The sequence below is a fragment of the Aptenodytes patagonicus genome, chromosome 5 (genome assembly GCF_965638725.1).
Source record: "Aptenodytes patagonicus chromosome 5, bAptPat1.pri.cur, whole genome shotgun sequence".
NCBI lineage: Eukaryota > Metazoa > Chordata > Aves > Sphenisciformes > Spheniscidae > Aptenodytes > Aptenodytes patagonicus.
This window is the reverse complement of record NC_134953.1, coordinates 41,093,457-41,115,018: the sequence shown is the minus strand read 5'-3', so window position 1 is coordinate 41,115,018 and position 21,562 is coordinate 41,093,457. Positions and strand designations below refer to the sequence as shown.

The window sequence follows — 21,562 nt, the reverse complement described above, 5'->3', positions numbered from 1 at the left end:
GTTGCCACCTAACAACAAGGAAACGCAATCCCAGTATAGAATTGTTTCTATGGTATTATGTGTCACGAGGTTAATGCCAGTCTGACTGAAACACCACCTGGGGATAACAGATTTTTGAGATAGGTACATAAGATATGGAAAGTACTCTATAAGGATATTCTTCAAAATATTCTGCACAGCTGCGGCACGGTGTTGAAGTACACTTCTGTTACCAACACTGTTGGGAAGGCACCAAAAAAACCAAGGAACTGTGACACAAAGCAATTCTGTTTGTAAAGGTCTATTCCCTAAGAGCTGTAAAACTCTCAGATCCAAGGAAAAGTCTTATTAAAAAGTCAGGCTACAAATGTTATTTGAAGCTGGGAAACTTAGCACACCCCCTCCTTTTTTTTAAAAATCTAACTGGAGTTTTTATTGAGATGTCCAATTTACATGAATCCTTCCCAATTTCCCAATGGCACAAATACAATCAAATACAACAGACAGTGGTTTAAGAATTAACCATACAGGTTGCGTGAAAACCTACTCTGAAACTACATTATAAATTTAATTTCCCCAGTACACAGGTGTCCAAATGAGATCAACAAAATTTTCCTCTATTTTTCCACCTCATGTTATAATATTCAAAGTATTTTTAGTCACTAATACAAGTATCCCTGTGCCATTAAAAACAAAAAATCAATTCTTGCAAGAGAAATAAAATTCCTATCCTGATTTTGAATCTGACATGCATGCATTTTCTTTACACTGGAGAAAATTTGAGGTATTGATTGTTCTAGGTAAATAACATAGACTACAGAGATACAACCATAAAGTGAAAAGGTATGCCTATACTTCATTAGCCTCAAAATACTTCCAGTCTTTTTTTTCTAATGCAACTCCTCCAGGTTTTATAGCAATCCTGAATGAACAAAATTCTTGATTCTTTCTTACTTACTGGATACCAACCCATTGCAATATTGATGTGTTGGAGAATGAGAGCTGACTTCTGACATTTATTATCAACTGGTTATGCAACAGTTGCAAAGAAAACACTTTCCCTACCTCCTTTACTCTATATTACTATTCATATTTTTAGTAGGACCACCTTGGGTCTTAACAGAGCTGACAATTTCTGTAATCATAGTAAATAACATGGCTATTTGTTTATTTAGAGGAGGATCACTTTTTGTTCTACAAGACACAGAACTAGTCTAAGAAGTCATGATGTTTTTAAGTATTTTTATAAAGCAAAAACTCTTTATGATCGGCTAGTGACAATTTCTCCCCCAAAATCTCCATATATGCATTCTTTGGGCCGGACCGACAGCCCTTGTGGTAGTATAGCTCCTCATCCTCAGCCTACTCCGAAAGCCACACGTAGGCCCTATGAACTAAATTTTATCAAAATCTGGTCTCTTACAGGTGTGGTAAATTCCTCTACAGAGTAGCATTTCCATTCATTAGCATTTAATTCACTATGTAAGTACCTCTAGCCTTCAGTAGCCCATCCACTTTGCAAATTGATTTTAACAGAAATGTCAGGTTAGATTTTGTCTGATTGATAAATAACCTACATTCAAATAGGAAAGGATCAAAGTGCATCAATTTGATTAATTTTCCTATTTGTTTCATGATATACATGCTTCAAAAAACCCCATAAAAACTCACTGATGCTTTTTAGAGCTAGTAACAAGAATGTAGTATCATGTCTACAGTAGACATCTATATAAATGCCACAGCCAATTCGGCAGGGGGAAGCCTTCTAAAAATTGGAAATCACACTCCATTCAAAGATTCAAGCCTGAAGCGTAAACAGAGTAGGTATTACTGCTGGAGAGTTCAACATCACTTCTTGCAGAATGGGACCCCAAACCAATTTTCTTGTAACACTGGAATTTCAAATGTCTATGTAGTGTCATGTCTACAGTCAACGGTCATGTTTTTTCCAGAAAGGTGATCAAAGCTCCTGCCATTTTCTTCAAGCAGCTATATCCCCTTCTACAAGCAAAGAAGTACCAAAGGTGAAGTTAACTCTATTGAGGACTAAACAGATTACATGCTTTCCTGTTACAAACCATTGTCCTCCAGGAGGAGGATAGCTACCACAGCGACAATGCTAAGGAAATGTAGTTTTAATAGGTTTATTATTTTATTGAGAATCTCAGGAGATGTTTCAGGAAGGCTGCAGATCAAAGATGTAATTATTTTTTAGCCTTTGAGGTTGCTGAAAGTGTACTCCCTCTCACTGTAGCTTTGGTTTGATTTCTCCAGCAACTACCTGCTGTAAAGCAGGACCATCTGCTCCAGAGGAGATTGTTCTCTCCAAAATGTCTGCTCTCCAAAGAGACATGCAAGTCCCTGCCTTTATGGACACAAATCTTCAAATGACACACATGTATTTATAAATAAAACTTACTCCAAAAGCAGTAATTGATTTCAAAAAGGGAATTAGTAGTATGGGGTGTGTTTTTGCATCTCTGGAACAATCTTTTACCTACTGTTGCTTGTGTTATAAAAGGAAAGAACACTTATGATTCATAATGTTCACAGCCTTACACATTTTGGGTCTCATATAGACTATATTTTTACTTACAGTATTATTAACACTGGAAAGCCCTTTCAGTTTAAAGGCTTTAAATCCACACGCTTATTGTGACAGCCCTGCAGTTGCCACATGGAAATTTCAATGGGACACACAAAAAAAATACATGTTCTTTTGTAAAAGCCCCTGTTGCTTTGCAGGGAATGGAAGTGACAGGAGCTTCCCTAGGACAGCCAACAAGTTTGCCTCCTTGCTTGTCATCAAATATCTCCTGAAGATAGCAGGGAGGCTGAAAACCAGCATTTCTTACTAAGAAGTTTAGCTTTTTCTATTGTCTACCTATTTAAGAATTCAACATTTATCAGCAATGCAGTTTTTATACCACAGATGAGCGCACCAATTTCCTGTCCGCCTTCACACGTTCTAGTATTTGTGTATTGACTTAACCATCTTTTCCATTTCACCGTTTTCCATAATATTTTGGCAGGGAAAAAAAAAATTGATCTCCTGATATCAGAGGGAATATTTTAAAGATTAAGTTTAGTGAGTCCCACAAAAATAGCGTATTTTCTGTTTAAAGGGAAACATCACACATCGCACCCCCCCAGATAAAATAGAATCAGATTCAACAACTTCAACACTGCAAGAAATGCAAATTTGAGAATGTGCAAAACAAGAACCTGAAGATTTGATTTGGTACAAGCCTGAGACATTATACCAGTTCAAAAGGTCCCTGAACAATACAGCATTAAAACTTTTATTATTCTAGCAGGTGGCATATTATCCTTCTTACAGACTGATAATTTTCCTTATTATCCCCTTGACTGCACATATAACACAGCAATATGAACCTAATAATGCCTATAAACATTTCCATTAACAACAGAGCTTGCTATTTAGGCACACAGAATGTGGTATCAGACCGGTGTAACTGATTTTTTTAATTGATGTATTGTGCTACTGAATATGGCTGCTGAATTTTGACAACAACAAAACCAAAGTGCTACAGGGCTTTAACCTGTAACTTCTTAGCATATTAACCCACCTAAGTTCCTTCACCTGTCCTAGTGACAGCAGAACTCCACAACAGGAAGTAAGCTCAAAAATAATTTTAAAAGAATCCTATCACAAATTATTTCACTCTAAGCGTATACAAGCTTTGTACTTTGATGCATTCAAAATCAACTGAGGTAGGAAATTAACACAAGTATTTAAAAAGGTGCTGAGTTATTCAAAGTTCCTATAAGCTGCAATTTTATTTCCTCTTCCTTCATACTACAATCAGTTATATTCCTCAGAAGATACAGAAAGGACCTGTATATTAATAAACTTATTACCATCTTCCCAGAGAAACTGCTGCCCTCTCTGAGATCATAGAATTGTTTAGGTTGGAAAAGACCTTTAAGATCATCAAGTCCAACTGTTAACCTAGCACTGCCAACTAAACCTAAGGGGCTTAGGTGTCCCTAAGCACCACATCTAAATGACTTCTGGAGATGCACAGCAGGAGCCTGCAAATCTGTCCCTAACTCTCCTATGCTTAATAAATGCTTAGTTACTATAAAAAAGAAGAATTCCTACAAGTTACACAGGTACTAGCCACAGTCAGCTTTTGCATGGCCGTGCACAGGCACACTTGGGGACCGAGGTCGCTCTGTCACATCATATTTGTGTATGTTCCTTCATTCCTCCTTATTTTGAGAGCAGAAGAGTGTATCATTACTCCCCCCACTCCCAAATGCTTGAAAGATTGAGCTTTGCTTCTGCTCTGAAGGAAAAAAGAACGAAATCCTACTCACATTCTCCTTGAGGACTGATAGCAAGCATTTTGGTCTGACTGCATGACAGGCCAAAAGCATCAAGGCTGGGAGCCAGCAAAACTATGGCACGATTTCCATAGGCTGGTATTGAAGGAGCTGCTATTGCCAAAGGGACTGCTTGCTGCCAGTGCCACCATTAACACCTCCAAAAAAATGAGAGGGGTAGGAGAGGCAAATAAATAATTCTTACCACGAGTGCAACCCTTGTACTTAGATTAAATAATACTAACAAACAGCAAGAGCTTTGACATCCCTGTGTAAAAACACGCTGCAGTTTGGAAAGCCCACTCTTTATTCTACATGAAATACACCGATAAATACACAAGTGATTAACTACTTTGAAATAGACTACTGTGATTCCTTTCTCTTTTATTTGCTCCTCTGCTTACCAATAAATACATCAAAATCTATACAATTTTCTGTGTCATTAGACAACAGCTTTAGGGACAACTCCAGACTGTCTCCAACAGAATGAAATGTAATTCTGCTTTATTCTCATTAGAGACCGTCTTTACTGAACTGACTTTTGCAGTCTGTTCACACAAATTTCACCTGCAGCAAAGCTTACAGCTTTGTACAATTTTACTCAAAGTAAAATTAATAGCTTACTACATTTAACAAGTTTAGCAATTAAATATTGATATCATCACCTCCTATTCTTTTCCTCTTAATCTTCAAATTGGTAAAGAAAGCAGCAAATACTGAAAATATTTTATACTTGCAAAACTGGGACTCAGTAACCAGATGAAGATACATTTTGAGATTTTCTGTAAAGACACACTCTTCACAACTAACTGGTATGTGCTGTGATCACTTGGCTCAGTTAAGAAGAACTGCAGACTGTTATCAAGTCAGACTGTAAAATTAAGGACAAAGCAGTATGTACAAAAGAGGAGGGAAGCCAACTCTCTTCATCAATGGTAGGATTTGAAAAGACCAGCCCCACAGAAGCGGTTTATGTCTTTTCCCAGCAATAGGAGCTGAATCAGATCAGCACTAGTTATGTTTCAGAAACTTTCTTTTTATTCAGTAGCAGAGCTCTGGAGTGAACTTCCTTTTTTTTGAATCATCCCTGAACAAAAACAAATAAACAAGCAAGCAAAAATTGCTACAAGCTGTGGAAATGATTTTTTGTTCTCCTTGCTCCCAATATTCAGTACTTCGACAATTACTTGTATCTATGTGATTCTCTAGCATTGGTTGTAAGCTGGAGAAAACGTGAACTATAAAACAAATGCATTCTCAGTACAACTGAGTTCGTAAAAAGCAAATGTACAAGTGGCACATAGTTTGTTCATACAATATCAATATAACATGGAATGTTAGAACTCTACCACAATTCATTCCCTTTTCAAAAATACTTCACACCCTTCTTCCCTGTGATTATGCTAAATGATGCCTAACAGGCAAAAAAAAAAAAAAAAAAATGCAGGAAAGACAAGCAAGCCCGCCCCACATTTTCTCTAGAGCTTTTTGTTACTAAGCAGTTTTCAAAAGCATATGGAAATATGAATTCAGCCAAAATTACCTTAATAACCAAGTCAAACTTCTGGTGTAAATCCCTATTTATTGGCTTTAGGAGTGTGAGTACAGCTGTTGTGAGATTCATATGGAAATACTGTGGATAATCCTCAGGAGTACCTGTGAAAAAGACATTGAGGTTTGAACAAATGCTGTTTCTCAAAGATTTAGTTAAACAATATATTTGTTTTACTCATTAGTCATCAAAGGAACAAAAACTAATCCTACTATTATAAGGATAAAATATTGCATCATGTGTACATGGAGCTTTAGGATACTACTAACATTATGCATTTAATATTATCATTATTTCCTTACTCTCCCTAACCATGAAGATTCTTCTCAACTGGGAATCCCTAAGTACTTGATAACAACAGGAGCCCAAACACATCTGCAGCTGGTGGAAAGTCTGCTTCTTGGCTTCCAGGAGATACGTGTAAATCTAATCAGATAAGAGGACATATGGAAAAATAAGCTTTCCCTGCAAATCATGTTCCACTTGTATCCATCACATTCCTGAAACGCAGCTTGCTAAACACATACCACTGAGATTTTCTCTCTCCAGCTTTGAAGTACGTTTCCCCTGAAGTATTGCTGGACATAGGCTGAGATTAGTCACAAAGCAGAGAACACTATGAATTGCTTTTTCAGTGCACACATTTAAACAAAGAAAATACACAATGAGGTGCTCTGACAAAGATGTTACCACTAAGTTCGTGATAAAGCAATAACTAAAGCATGTTATTGGTTTCAGATGATGCCCTGACATTTGCAATTTAAAATGCACATTTTAAGTACCTTAGTTCTTGTAGCCCTCTGTCACACCTATGGGCAAGCTCTTTAATGCATTATTAATAACATATACATAAGTAACAACAACAGATATGTTATTTTAGAAATCCTTCTAAGAAAAGAAGTTTCTTATCAGGGAGGAAGCACCAGATGAAACCTCATCTGTGTCTAACAGCTTCTATTTATTGTCAACAGTAAACAGTGTCTTCATGGCTCTGAGTTTCCAGGATACTCTCCAACTCAGTCAAAACAGAAGCAGTCAGAGCCTGAACAGATTTGCTAACCCATGGAGATCCAACAAGGGCTATGCAAAGGATGAAGACAGCCATGACCTTGCTGTGCCTGGCCCCTAGGCTGGCCAGCAAGGCAGTTGCAGCCCAAAAACTTTCCCATGGTACCGTGCTCAAGCCAAAAGGCTCTAGCAGCATAACCAGACACAGGACAAGGTAAGAATTAAGCTATAGTGATTTCCAGCCACATGATTCTCAAAGAAAGTACACAAAAAAGTACCAATGGTGAAGCATTAATTGCCAGGGCAGGATACAGCAATAAGCATATGGGATACTGTTCAGCAACAGTCTCTCGCCTATCAGGGAACAGAGGCTATACCATTTTTTTTTCTAAAATACTTTCTTCTAAAAGAAATAGGATGTTCTCTCCTCATTTGTGTGGCAGAGCGTGCCTTCTCTAGCCTCTGTGTCTCATCCCAGTTTGTTTTGGTTTAACTGTCTGACTTTCCCTGAGCCAGCCCAAATCTCAGCTGGGGAGATGTGAGAGCACAAATACGAACAGAGCAGGGCTCAGAAAGCCAAAGTGTTTAGAAACAGCATGCACTCTGGCATCTCACAGCTTATCAGTATTACTAAAAGTATCAAAAAAAAACAAAATACAGATTACAAGTCTAAGATCTCAAGTCATTTTAAGTCTAGGAATAGTCCTGTGTAGCAGCCGAGAGGCAGCAGGCACTCCTGGCTGATGGTATAAACGCCCCAGTAAGTCCTCTGAGCTCATGAGTTACGATATCTTAAAGCAGCCATGAGAGCAGGACAAATATTGCCATGCCAATACAGTATAACAGGGCGTAAGATTCAACACGAAAAAGACCACTTTTCTGATAAATGATGCTGTTATTTATTCACCTTTCAAGTGGAATGATTAGAAACTGCTTTCAGAAAGCCAGTAGCTATCCCAGGAGATAGATTACTGTCCAAACTCATGTGCAATACTTTAATTTGCAACTCATCATATGACAACCGTTCACTATACTGTGTGTATATTGTGCATATATTGTGTGTGTGTATATAGTGAACGTATATATATACACACACACTGTATATATTCTGCAAATATCTCTGTATACATGTATGCCATACACCCAGAGAGGAGTAACAGGGACAACCACTATGGATTATTTTTTCTATTACACCACCAACATAAATGCAGAGTTTCTAGCTCCAAGTCCTGCCTCCCCTTCCCTCCCTTTTAATTTCGACTCCTGATTAACTGATCTAATTGTTTAAGAGCAGTAGGCATCCAGCAGGAGCTCCAAGCTTTTGGCAGATAACAGCTTGCTGTAGTCTTAGGAGGCTGCATGTCACAAGGTCTGATGCTGAAGATAAGAAAAATGAAGAAATGAAGGAATAAATGCAAAAGTAAAAACCAAGACATTCCCTGAAGGAGAACAAATACATAGGGGAGGATGGAGACAGCTATATGAGGCACAAAGTGATCTACAGCAGGGAAGATGAAGCTAATATTGTGTCAGGATGCCAGGAAAGAATCCAAGAAAAAGAAAAAGAAAAAAACAAACCACACCAAAAACCCCCCAAAAACAGGTAAAGGAGGAAAAGACAGCAAGGAGGATGATCAGGAAAGTAAAGATTAGAGTATAATAGAGCTGGATTGCCTGAATCCTAACTGATGATGCCTGCTCAGCTGCTGCCTACCACAGTAAGAGTTCAAACTCCAGGATACCTTAAATTCTGAAAGTAAAGTTTCCCAGGAACACAGATATCTACTTCTGCATACACAAAAATATTTGTATTTTGACAGAGCAGACCAACCCTCAATCCACACTGTTGCCTGATCTGCTTCCAGAAAGGAGGAATTTCCTACTGCAACTGTAACTATGTGCCTTCCAAACGTGTCACCTGCATATTACAGACAACAGAGAACGGTTCACACCACCCCTACACTGCCAGTCTCTCACACGTCCAACCTGCAAGAAGACGTAACCCAGGAAAAGCAGAGAGGTCTAAAGCTCTACAGATGAGCACTGAGTCTCCTGCCTCCAGAAATTCAGCTGGTCTGTGTGTTTGGAGAGGTCTAGAGTATCAAAAGGTGGTGGGCCAGCACGCACTGGCAGGTCTGTAAGCACCCTTGAGAAAGGAGGACAGCACATGAGGGGTGGCATGTGGTTTCTTTTCTGTACTTTAGCACGTGGAGATGAGATTGTGCCATCCGCACCAAAAATGAGCACTGAGTGCTCAACAGACCTCTGGTTACACTGTTTTGGCCCATGCAACAGAAGCAGCGAGCTGACAGCCCCAGCATGACCTCTTCTACCTTGATGATCTTACAGCAGAAAGGAATACCCACAAAGAGAAGAGAACTCTTAGCTTTGCTTTTCTTGGAGCCAGAAGAGGGCTTTTGTGGGGCACGTTGCCTGCCAGGCAAATGCATCAGGGAGCTCACAGGAGTGGAGAGAACCTGCCGAAAATGCTGTTGTGTTTTTCCGCTCTTCATTTAAATATCAAACAAATAGAACACTTAATTGTTCAAAATTGGCAGCAGAAATCACAGAGACAGTTCCAGGGTCAAAACCAGAAGCCGATGATTTAGAGGAAAAATTGACATTTCCCAAGAACCAGCCCCAGAGAAAAGAAAGCCTTAAAATTACTAATAAAAATAGCTAAAGGAAAACCTTTAAACAGGGCTGAGCAGTAAATACAAGAGTAGCACAGGGCTGTGATGCAGTTAGCACCAACGAAAAAAATAGGGTGAGACTGCAGATGAGAGAAGGTGAGCTGGCTTCTACCCCCTTTTTATTGCACACACCCTACATGCAAAGGGAGGGGGGCTTGCTTACAAACTTGCATACACCAGACACTATATGTGGGTCTATTGCAATGACCCAAATATATTAACATTCCTGAAAGTCAAGGATTGGAAAAATTAGTGCATGGAAAAAAATTTCCAAACATCACGTTTCCAAATGTAAAGATATTGGGCATTTTATAAGAAATGAAATATTACAGTATGGCCCTAGTTCAATCCTCCTCTCTGAAGAACTTTACTGTACTTTGGGAGTTCTTTCATTATGTACTTTAGCCAATACTTTAAATAGAAGGCAACAATCCCAGCAGTACTATGCTGTAACTAGTTCTCTAATCTTAGGATGACCCTGAAGAATATTTAAGACCTAATCTTCTATCATTTTATCAGTACCAGTCCATAACTACTTGAACAAGTACATTCAGACATCTTGATACATCCTTTGAAAGGACTGTACTCAGAGGTCAGAACGAGGAAGAAAGCAGAAAATAATGGGCTAGCAACACACTTGGAATATTTCATCATTTCTCAAGTGCCTTACCCTAAAGTAACTTTTGTCTTCAGCACTGCTATGCTCATGTGACTGTATAACAAGACTCCCACAGGCATTTATCGTTACCTCATCAAGTAAGTCTAACTCCTTTTCAATGAACTGCAGGGGAACCTGTTGTTGTTGGAACTGGAGAGGTTCACTCGTACCCTCCTCATGGGAAAGATCACAAGATTTGGTGAAAGCAGCACTGAGGCATCTACCTGAACACTTGAAAGGCTAGTTAGCTTAAAAGCATGACAGGCAGAGATCTTTATGGGCACTTAGAGGATGAGGTTAGTAAGCCACATCAAGTAGAAGCAAGTTATCGCTGCATTAAAAGAAACACGTCTTCACAGTAGATCCTAAAGATACTGAGAAAGATGTGCAGACTTCATATATAACATTCATAGTGCCCAAAGCATATGCCAGGACTTGACTTGCACAGGTGTGCAGGGGGAAGAAGAAAGCAGGGTAAAAGAACCACCAAATTAGAACTCAATCAAGTCAAATAAAATGCAAAATCATTCTCATATTTGGTAAGTAGCTTATTCTCTCATTCTATGGGCATAGTTCAAACCTTCCAGTGTTTAAAAAAAGACATATTCAAAGATATAAAGAACAACTACATTTAGATCTAAAGCAAGGGGAAAATCTGTATAACGAGAAATATCTGCAAGGCCTATTTCCTGTGAAACTATTTAATATTTTCTGAGGTAAAGGCTAAAATATAAATAGCACTGCATACTGGCAAAGATGAAGGCAGACAAAATCTAAAAATAAATCCTTTTGAAGACCACGGGGAAAAAATAAAAAAAAAAAAAAAAAGAAAAGAAAAGAGAAGACACAGCCTTTTCATTGAAAAAACCTCAAACCCCCCAAAACCAACCAAATTGCTACAATACATCTTTCTGAATTATTTCTTTGAGGTCAAAACAGTAATTCAAACATTAAAAATATTGCAGGTTAGTGAAACACAATTTTTAATAAGTTCTCTCCTGAAGAACTTTGCAAGTTACACAAAGAACATTAACAAAAATAGACTAAATGTTGCACTAGGGCATAACTGTCAATAGGAGAATTTATAAATAAGCCAAGTCAATTTTCAAACATAAAAACACCTAGTATATTTACTCTACAAGTGTTTACAAATTTCCTTACAAAACAGTTTTGCTGGAAAAGGACTAGTTGGCAGCAATGCATCCCTTGGTCTGCCAGTTTTGAATCCAGTTACAGCCTGAAGGAATCTAGCTTTGCTTCATGGCTATCCAAAGAAAACCTGATTTCTTTTCTTAGAGGACGCTGAGGTCTGCCATGCTGAGGCTAGTCTGCCACGGCCATGTCCCTTGCCATGGTCCTGGGAGCAGAGCCCTGGAAATGCCTTCAAGACTAGTCTGTTGGCATGGAGCGGCTTCAGGCTCCTGCATTTTGCACACAGAGCTCTAGACCTGCACATTCAGTACAATGGTACCTGGTGCAGTAGTGATTCATTTGTACCCTGTTAAGATGGCTCTCAAAATGACAGGCACATCAAACCATCAGACCTACTATTTTTCCCCTTTCGCAACAGAACTATAATATATATAAGCATCTTTTTTTTTTTTTTTAATGACAAGCAAAACTACGCAATCTGCTCATTAAAATCTTTACTTCCACCTCTCCATGGTTGAGAAAGCCATGTAGCTGCAGTTTAACACAGCAAACATGAAAAAGATGCGATTCCACAAAACACACAATTTTCAATTCCCATGCTAGTCAGAGGGCACAGAAATTACTACATCAGTCTCTGTACTTTGGGAAGAGCAGGGCAGGTGGAGGACTGCAACTGCAAACCAGTGCCTTAGACCTTTCCACTATCAAATCACACAAGCTAAGCAATTGGAAACAAATGCCAAACACAGGAAAGTAGTAGAGGAAAAAAAAACCAAACAAACCACAGCAGAATACAAGAAATCCCCCAGCTAAGTGGGCATTCTCTGAACTCTTTCTAGAACTGCATTCCTCTCTGGCCAGAAAACAGCATAGTCAACTAAACAAACACTAAATTACAAGGGAAAGCATGCAAGCTCACAGGCAGCAAACTTAAAGGGTCTTACTGCATCTACCTTTAAGTTGCTCTGTGCCAGAAGACTTTTGGAAGGAAACCTGCTCTAATTGCCTTTCTTTAGCCTCTTTTATTGCACCTTTTACACCTGTGAATAAAAAATGCATTGCAGCATAGCTATGAGCACAGACAAGTCTCTCTCCTTTTGCTTGCTGTGTTGCTCCATTCGCTAAACCAGACAAATCTGAATCTAATCTGAATAAATAATAATAAATAATGCAACCATCTAAAATAAGCTTCTAAATTGCAGTTAAGCATAAATAGGCAGAACAATGATTTCAAACATCCCACTAACCACAATACAAACTTTTATTAAGTTTTCACTCTCCCAGTCAATCTTTCTCTGGCTGGTCATAATAAAGCGACTGATTGTGAGTGATAGCAAGAGTAGGAGACACCAACCAACTAGGATGGAATAGAGGATGCCCGGTCGATCAGAAGGAGGCTGGATGTTTCGATCCTGATCTATGGCTTGTATGGGTGGAGTGACACTGATGGGATTCACACGTGCCTGAAATGAAAAATCAGACAGATTTGAAACATAAAAATTAGACAGCCAGTAGGCAGATCTTTAGGTTTAACACAAAAACATCCCACTGAAAAGGATATTTGCTGAAATTGGAGGAGAAAACAACATTCGTATTTAAGAATAGTTACAGCACGTCCCTTTTGAAATCAAAATTAAGTAGGCAATGTATATATTTCTACAGCAATCTCCTTTCTTTTAGGTATGTTTTATACTATAATAGTATCTTCAAGGAAAGGAAGCTTGCACATGTTCAAGCAAATGCTTGACTATGCTACTATAAATAGTCCCTTGAATCAGACATTTCAGACATCATCATATCAGTGAAATACAGCAAATGCTTTAAAAAAGGAAATAAAAACAAATTGAATTTGAGAATCATTAGGAGCTAGAGTGGTGATACACGAATACATACTGCAAAAGAAATTCAAGCCAAGGTACAGACATTTCAAGGATAGGTACATTTGAAAAGTTTGGATGGACACTGCAATAATTCACACCATTATTCACAAGTGGAGTGATCTCGCATGCCGAACATGGAAACAGCAAGCCAGAAAAAGCATTCACAGGCTTTCATCTTGTTCAGTATTTGTATGCCCAATTCTTTACCTACCAATTTAATAACATTCCTCTACCTACTTAGGTAGGTACTTAGCCTTCACTGTCGCTTTGAATATTTTCTAAAGTTTTCCTATGCCGATATACTCTCCAGTGGTAACACCAGAGCTGCCATTCCCAACTCTAAAAGAAGAGTATCAGGAACCTTGGCTGCTTAATCAATTAGAAACATAGCTACCCCATGAATGTATGTGCACCAGTCTCCTCCCTCCCCTTGGAACTTTTATTTGCATGGCCAAAATGTTTAATAACCTCTATGAAAAATCAGGCGCCTTTTTTCCACATATGAGTAATCCTGGCAGCCTTTGCTTTGGAAAGCTCTAATGCTCCATGTTCTGCAAGACGGAACTTGAAATTTAGCGTAGGAGTAGGAATGAGACAAGTCCACACTTGGCCAAGTTTTGGTACAGCCTTTAAAAATCCTCCTGCTGAGATTCGGAAGAAATCTGCAAGAGCTTTAGCGATACCTGTCAATAAACCTAGAGGGAAAAGAGGTGAGCCAAGAGGAGAACAAAACAGGAACGGATGCAAGGCAGCTTGCAAGAGGGGAGAGTTAATACCCCCTCCTGTAATTTTGGATATGTAGCCATAGGTAGGTCATCTGCAATAACACAAGCTATTCTGCCCACAGTTTGCCCACCCAGAAGTCATTTCCTACAGGTTACTGAGGTCTGACAAGGCTTTTCCAGGCTCATGAACCAGGGCTTGCAGCCATGTGTGGTTACGCAGCTCTCGGCTCTGGGTGCAGAGCATCTGCCTACCAACACAAGACTGGTACCTCCTCCCTCTGCCTCTCTGCTCATGGCTTTTTCCCCAGTTCCCAACAACCAGGTGAGGTCCTTTGTCACACGCCCATTTCCACTTCTGAGTCTTTAAAAGATTAAATTCTTAAAAGTGTAATGAGGAAGATGAGCTCGAAATAGGCATAAAGAAAGAGAGAAGAAGTTATGTTTGAATTTTTAAAATGCTTTAGGACTGCATAAAAGTTACATGCTAAGAGATAAGATTATGCAAAAAACTGTCAAAGACTTAAAATGCTATTTTTAAATTTACAGATCAATTGAAGCACTCTCAGACAAATCTACATTATAGATAAAAACATACCCACAACAAAAAAAGCCAGCTAAGGCTGACTGGGTTTTAAAGTCATCATCACAATATTGCAGGCCAAGCTGAAACATCCAAGTCTATGCTAGAGCAACAGCAATGGATCTAGCCTTGTCAATAATGAGCTGTCACCTGTACCTGACCGCCAAAACTAGACTAAAATAATAATTGTTGGATATATAACTCAGATAGCAAGGACATGTGCTTTACTTTCCAATTCAAGGAGAAGCTCGAGAGCAGCATTTAGAAAAACTACATTTGAAATTAAACAGATTCTACCTGAACAATAGATATTGTATCCCACACTGCCATCATTACACTGACTCCTCAGAACCAAAGCAATCAACTGAACAGAAGCAAGTTGTGTAAGAAAACGAAGAAGTATAAGAAAACTAAGAATGAAACATGAAATCCATTAAATTTTAATTCCATATAAGTTGTTTTTCTAAGTACTGTACACACCCTGAAATGGGCTGCTCATAAGCCAGAAGATATCATGCAACAAGATCAGTCACAATCTACTGAAATATTTAGGGATAATTTAAAGCTGTTTTGAATTAAATAGGCTGATGTGCCTTGAAGCAAAGCTAAAGATACTTTCGTATTGTTTTAATAATCCATAGATAATGCAAGTATCTTTTTCATTTTAACTTAAATTAGAACTATGAAAACATAACTGCACAAAGAAGCAGACATTAAGTATGTTAATAAATTTGTAAAAGCACGTGTAGGATCATTTCAAAAGGTGTACATATACTTCTTATGAAAAATAATTATTTTAAAAGTTTTTGGTCAAAACACGCTTTGATCAATAGCAGTAATAACTATGATTATTACATAGGGATATTTCTTTCTTTCCTGAGCACTTTAAAATGTAAAAGGCACAAACAGGTGCTCACAACATCCCCCATGTCCTGCTGACGTGGTGCTGCTTGTCAGCAAAGCCGTCGGGGCTCATGGGGCCCAGGGCAGCTCCCCGGAGCCCATCTCACTGGGACGGGGCCCCAGTCCTGCCCCCAAAACTGTTCTGCGTATCACGGTTAGCAGTTGTTGCTAGAGATTGGCAGACCACAATGATACAATACCCACCGCCATCCTCACCAGGAGGTTCAGAGAAAAGATGAGGCTTTGCTCAGCCCTTTGAGAGAGAGGACACGGTCACATACAGATAGGAGGTGGCTCCTGACTTAAGCAGAGGAGGTAGAGCTTCCTCACAGCTCTGCAGAGTGGGCAAACGTTACAAAATGGGGTCTGTGACAGCCACCATTGTGTATGAGCTCCAACATCCTTGCAAAAGACAAAAAAACCACCCTATCACTGTCATTCTCAGCCTCAAAGGAGAGCTTCATAAAAAGATGGAAGCTCATTAAAAGGAAGGGAAAACAGATTAATGAAAGAGTGAAACGTCTGAGGGGCCCACGACTGCTTAAGGACACTCAGTTGGAGGCAAAGAAAAAGCACATGCGTTTTTTATTGAGACAGGCTTGAGAAAGGGCAAGGCAAGTCAGCACGGCTATGCAGCAGTGCAGGGAAGGTTACTCAGAAGAAATAGATGGCCTTCAAAAACCAGCCACTTCCAAGTGAAGAACATAAAAAGGTCCACAAGCGCTGGCAAAAGCAGGTGATTAAAAAACCAACCAAACAAGGAGATCCTGTCAGTTCTAGCGTAAAATATGCAGCAATTTATTTACTTTTCCCCATTAGGGAAGAGATCTCTCAGTTATTGGTTTAGGTATTAAGAGACTTCCAGGTGCTTCAATATAGCAGAATACACCATCAGGCAGGCCAAAAAAAAGAACCCAAACCCCAACTTTCAAACATTATCACAAGTATTAATAAATTTTAAAAAATAAATCCTTCTTCAAACAGTGTGACAGGAAGCCTGCCAGGGAGTCTGCAGGGCCAAGAGATGATCAAGGCAAAAAAAAAACAATTTAAAAAAAGCTCAGAGAGAATAAGGCAGTAACACAAAACCTCTTTTTTTTTTTCCTCCTTCTTTTGTGTTCACCATGAAAGGACTCTGATGGGTCCCCATGCCAACACCTTCTCCACGTGGGATGCCTAGCAGGTCCTGCAAAAATTCATAGCATTCAGAGGCATTATGGACTGAAAAAGCCAAATGAAGAGTAACATGAGGCCAAGAGCAGATGGGTTTCTAAAGGAAGGCAAGAGTGAATCTTACGAACTTGCTGTGCTATGTAATTTCCTGCTTAAAAGTGCTTTGGTACTTGAGGAACAGCAGGTGGCAAACGTAATACCAAAATTAAAAGGGTCCCAGGGTGACCCAGGAGAACACAACAATGAAGCCTGAGGCTCGTACCAGGAAAAATTAGCAGATGATATAATAACAGTCTGAGCAAACACATAAATAAATACAGTACACCAGGGAAAGTTTGGTTTTCTGCAAAGGGAAAGCCAGCCTCTCAAACTTACTGTGGTTCCCTGCAGGAATCACCGCCACATGGATACCACAGAACCGTTTGATACAGTGCATATAGACTTCCAGCCAACTTTGACAAGCCTCCCTTACAAAACAGTCTTAAGGAAATTTGGCCTCAACAGAAAACGAGTGAAGACCTGTGTATCCAGAAACAGTTAGATTAAGAGACATGAGGCAGAGCAGGAGTAAGCTTTCAGTTCCTGTAGGGAGAGAGGGGCGATCCACAGGGATCTGTGCTAGTACTGGAGCTGCTCAGCTCACTCCTATGTGACCTCAGAAACGCCGGGGAGAGCACAGTAAGAAGAATTACAGATTATACTAAATTATTCAGAGTAGAGAGGATGAGGGTCACCTGCAAAAGACTGCAGTTTTAACCACTGAAGGCCACATACTTAATGAAGTGCCTCAAGTGTTTTCACATTTTCCTTGTACATATTCAGTCCTTTTATGAAAAACCACCAGCCAAAACTCTCAGTACTCTTATACACAGAAATCTTCTCAGCTATGTTTGAGAGCGTGATGAGTCAAAATGATCGTCCTTTTCAATTAAATCAAACAAGACTTGACTGCTTAGGGGCTGTGAGGACAGAGCACTGGGAATCTTTCCCTCAGCTCTTTTCAATAGAAAGATCTCTCATAATTCATTATGAAATGATCAGTGAATAATAAAATGTTTATTCACAAATGTCATAAAACAATGCCATTCACCTACCCCAGTCATCAAATGATACACACTTCAAAAAACAGCATCATCAAGTTTCTGTCATGGGAAAGATGGGAAAGACAACTGGAAATTATCTGAAGTTACTGTTATAAAATCAAAAGAGCTAGAAAAGAAAAAAACACAACACCCAATATTCATTCAAATGCTTTGTCTTACTGCATTAGTGTAGCTGGGAAACGCTTATATTAATTTGCTACACTCTTTTTATATCTTGCTCTTTGACCTGTGTGGTTAGCCAAAATTTGGCTGCAAGTTGTTTTGGTTTAGGAGAGAAACAGATAATGGAGCCAGGTCTGTTTTAAACAATCCTGTTTATTCAGCAGAAAGGCAAAAGCCCCATTTCCCTGGAGAGGAGAGAAACTGCGCTTGCAAGACATAAGTACTCCTGCTTACACCTTCGAACATACTTCAACCACAAACACTCTTTTTGCTTTTATTCAGGAACCGACTACCACCACCACATCTGAGCCTGTCTCTGATGTTTCCTTCACCTGCTTTTCTGTTTCAGCATAATGCAGTGAAACTCTTTCAGCTGATATATCTATTGCAAATGACATGTGGCTAGAATACAGGTGTCTAAGTAGGATAACAATATGATAATAAATATGATAATAATAAAACAATAATGACTGGCAGAAATTTCCCTATTTTTTCTTACCAGAAAAATACATTAAAAAAATCTAAAGCAAAAGATCTGTAAACAGCAAATCATTGACTAGTCCCAAAACTTGCAAAGGAAGCCATAAACCTCTGCATGCATTCATGGAAGAGTGTTTTAAGCTCCTACTAAGGATAGTGAGGAAAAGGAACAACTGATTTTTTTAATTTATTTATTAACATGGAGCTTAATAAATTTAGGATTGCAGTTGCATTCAATAATCCAAACTATCTCTAGGCATCTACATAAAAACGTATTTTTTTTCACCATCACATGGTGACTGAAATACAGTATGGAACAATTAAAAGGAAATTTACAACTGAGATGCAGAATATGCATTTTGTGCTTTTAAGCATAATAAAAAGTGATTGGTTTTAAAGTTACATATTTTCCAAAGATTTTGCATGTGCATTATTTATTTAAAACATTTTAAGATGTCCATGACCGCCAGACTTTCAATAGAAAGATACGTAAAATGTCATAAGTGTGAAATGTAATAACTCAATTATTTGATTAAAAACTGAAACTGAGGGCTTTTGTCTTCTTATATGGACACTTTTGATTGACTGTTCAAATGACTGCCACCTGCCTCCCCCTCCTTCCTTAGTTATAACTCTGCTCACCATCCTCCTCCCCTGAGATTTTTCTCATCTAGTTTTTGGGGGTAAAACATTGCTTCTCAGCACTGCACAAGGTCTTTGGAAGATATCAGCATGGACCTTGCAGAATACAGCGACTTCATGCATTATTGAACAGTAGCTTTTAAGTGACTTAAAACCTCTCGGGTCAATAACTCAGTTCTCCCTGTATCTAACACTGTTCTCTCGATATTGTCTGTTTGTTACTAAATAATTACATGTTAAGAGTCATGAAAGACCAAAACCTAACTGCAAGACTGAACAACAATTTAGGATTTCAAATTAGCTACCCATGCTGTATCACATACAGCACTATGCTGAATTCAAGTTGCCATAGGCTCGTTCACGGCACCGATTCTATCAAGTACTAAGCATTACATGAGAAAAGAAAAAAGCACTGATTGGTATTTACTATGAGCTACAAGTTTAGAAATTTTTTTTTTTCTTAAAGACAGGGGACGATAATAATTGTTGCACAGATGATATCGAGGATAGCTCTGCTTTAAAAAAAAAAAAAATTCCTATCTTTTCAATGGTCTACATGAGATGCAAAGCTACATTTGCCAACCGTATCAATTTATGGAGAACTTCTTCCTCTAGGGAAGTTAAGAAGGAAAAGAGAGGAAATGACACATTTTTAGAGTTAGAACAACATGATGTTCTGCACAGAGCTTTTTTTGCTTATTACCACAAAAATGATTGTGTTCTGAGAAACTGAAACACAGTTAACCTTACTGAACTAGGACACTGCCTGGTTTTGAGCAGTTAATTTATTAATAAGAGCTGTCTTTCACATGATTGAAGACAACAGACCATGAACCAGCCATAGGTTCACGAACTGGGGTGATGCTGCTTTGACGATTAACAACTACTTCAGCTCCCACCTGCCTGTCCTGAGATGCTCCTGGGAGTCAGTGGTCAGGGCCACTAAACAGGCAGAAGTAAACATTACCAACTGCTGTAAAAGATAAAAAACAAAAAGGAAGAGTTCCCAAACTTTTGTTTAGATTCACCAAGGCAAGCTTTCCACCCATAGCACTCCTATGTCTATTAGCTTGCATGAAATCCACTAACAGAAGGAACAAAAACTACATCTTTAGAATTTATTATTGTACTCAAACACGGCGAGACATTTTCTCCCCACTAATTCAGATGGAAGACTAAGTTATTAAGACATAGACAAAGACTGCTAAAAAATAAAAAAAAAAAATTGGAAACAAAAAAAGGAGGAACATCATGAAAACACCCATTACTCCAGGTTGACCAAAATAAGATACATCACAGTGCCTTGAGCAACAATCCACCAAAAAAAGGAATGTTCACTTGCATTAATGTTTCAATATGCCGGTTTGTGGTGGCATTTCTTAGGCAGACACACAGTTAACTGACCTTTACCCAATATATGCATTACTAACATGGCTGTGAAAACCTGTCCTAAACCACAGTCTTACCAAATAAATTGATATTCTTTTTACAATAATTTCCTAAGTCATAGTAAACCTTGTGTTACCTATTCAATTGTCCTAGGAGCTCTAAGGCACTCATATACACATATACTATCTGTTCCCTGGAGGTATGCAGGACATTTATATGATGATTAATGCTGAACAGTTAAGCATTTTCTGTAAGGAGTTCAATAAATTGTCTAATATTTAAAAATCTGAAACTTCTCCCAGGCATTTTTCTCTGAGAACATAAGAACATATATTCAATTGTGAAAAGAGCATACCTAATTCCTAAATACTAGCTTATTCTAATTTATTCAGATTCGGCAATTATAATATTCATTAATTGGGGAGGAGATTAAGAAAGGTACTTTTTCATATGGTAGCAATTAAGTATTTTGATCTGCGTCAGCTCAACTGACAGCGTTGCAACAGAGATTGCTTCCAACAGTAGAAGACTGATGACATTATGTCACTCAATTGGCAACAGATTATAAAAAGTCACCATTTTCCATACATTTCCAAGTACTTCTCCCTTTTTCTTGTTCTCAGTCTTCACATTTACTACGTGTCACAGTGGCAACCCTCTGCCACCACCTACCCCACACCCCCATCCGCACTGGCATCCCCCATCAATAACTGCAAGCAAACCCAATTGCCTTGCCCTCCCATTTTCCCAGCTGCCAGCAAGCACTGCTTCCCTGCTGTTGCTTCCAGACTATCAATCACTCCACGAGGCCTTGTGCTGCCTTCGTGTCAAGTGGCATGCACTGACACCCCCAGGGAACACCAGTATTTTTATTGACAGCTAGCACCAAGTGCAGTTTAACTACAAAAATCGAGGCCAGGGACTTGTATGTTCGAGAATCCCCTCTTTCCCCAAGCTGTGGGCCTGAATCTGTACAATCATCCAAATTTCTAGCCAAGGACACAAGGAACTGAATTCTGCACCGATTCAGCAGCTCAATGATTTTCAAGAAAATAGGACCAGAGTTCTGTGCCCCTCTGTTGTCAGGTTAAAATACATAAAGAGAGTTTGGCAAACTGGATTAAATCACTGAA

At 38.9% G+C, this 21,562-nt stretch overlaps 1 protein-coding gene across 15 annotated transcripts in view; it reads right to left on the bottom strand.

Annotated features, from left to right (window-relative positions):
• The window catches only part of PCDH15 (protocadherin related 15), an 896,179-nt gene that overhangs the window by 216,116 nt on the left and 658,501 nt on the right, over nucleotides 1–21,562 (bottom strand). For all 15 annotated transcript variants that reach the window (XM_076339474.1, XM_076339470.1, XM_076339471.1 and 12 more), the window contains 2 exons: nucleotides 12,747–12,855; nucleotides 5,873–5,985 (listed from right to left, as the gene is read on the bottom strand). In XM_076339474.1, the coding sequence (XP_076195589.1) occupies nucleotides 5,873–5,985; nucleotides 12,747–12,855 (222 nt within the window). The remainder of the gene's footprint in view (nucleotides 1–5,872; nucleotides 5,986–12,746; nucleotides 12,856–21,562) is intronic.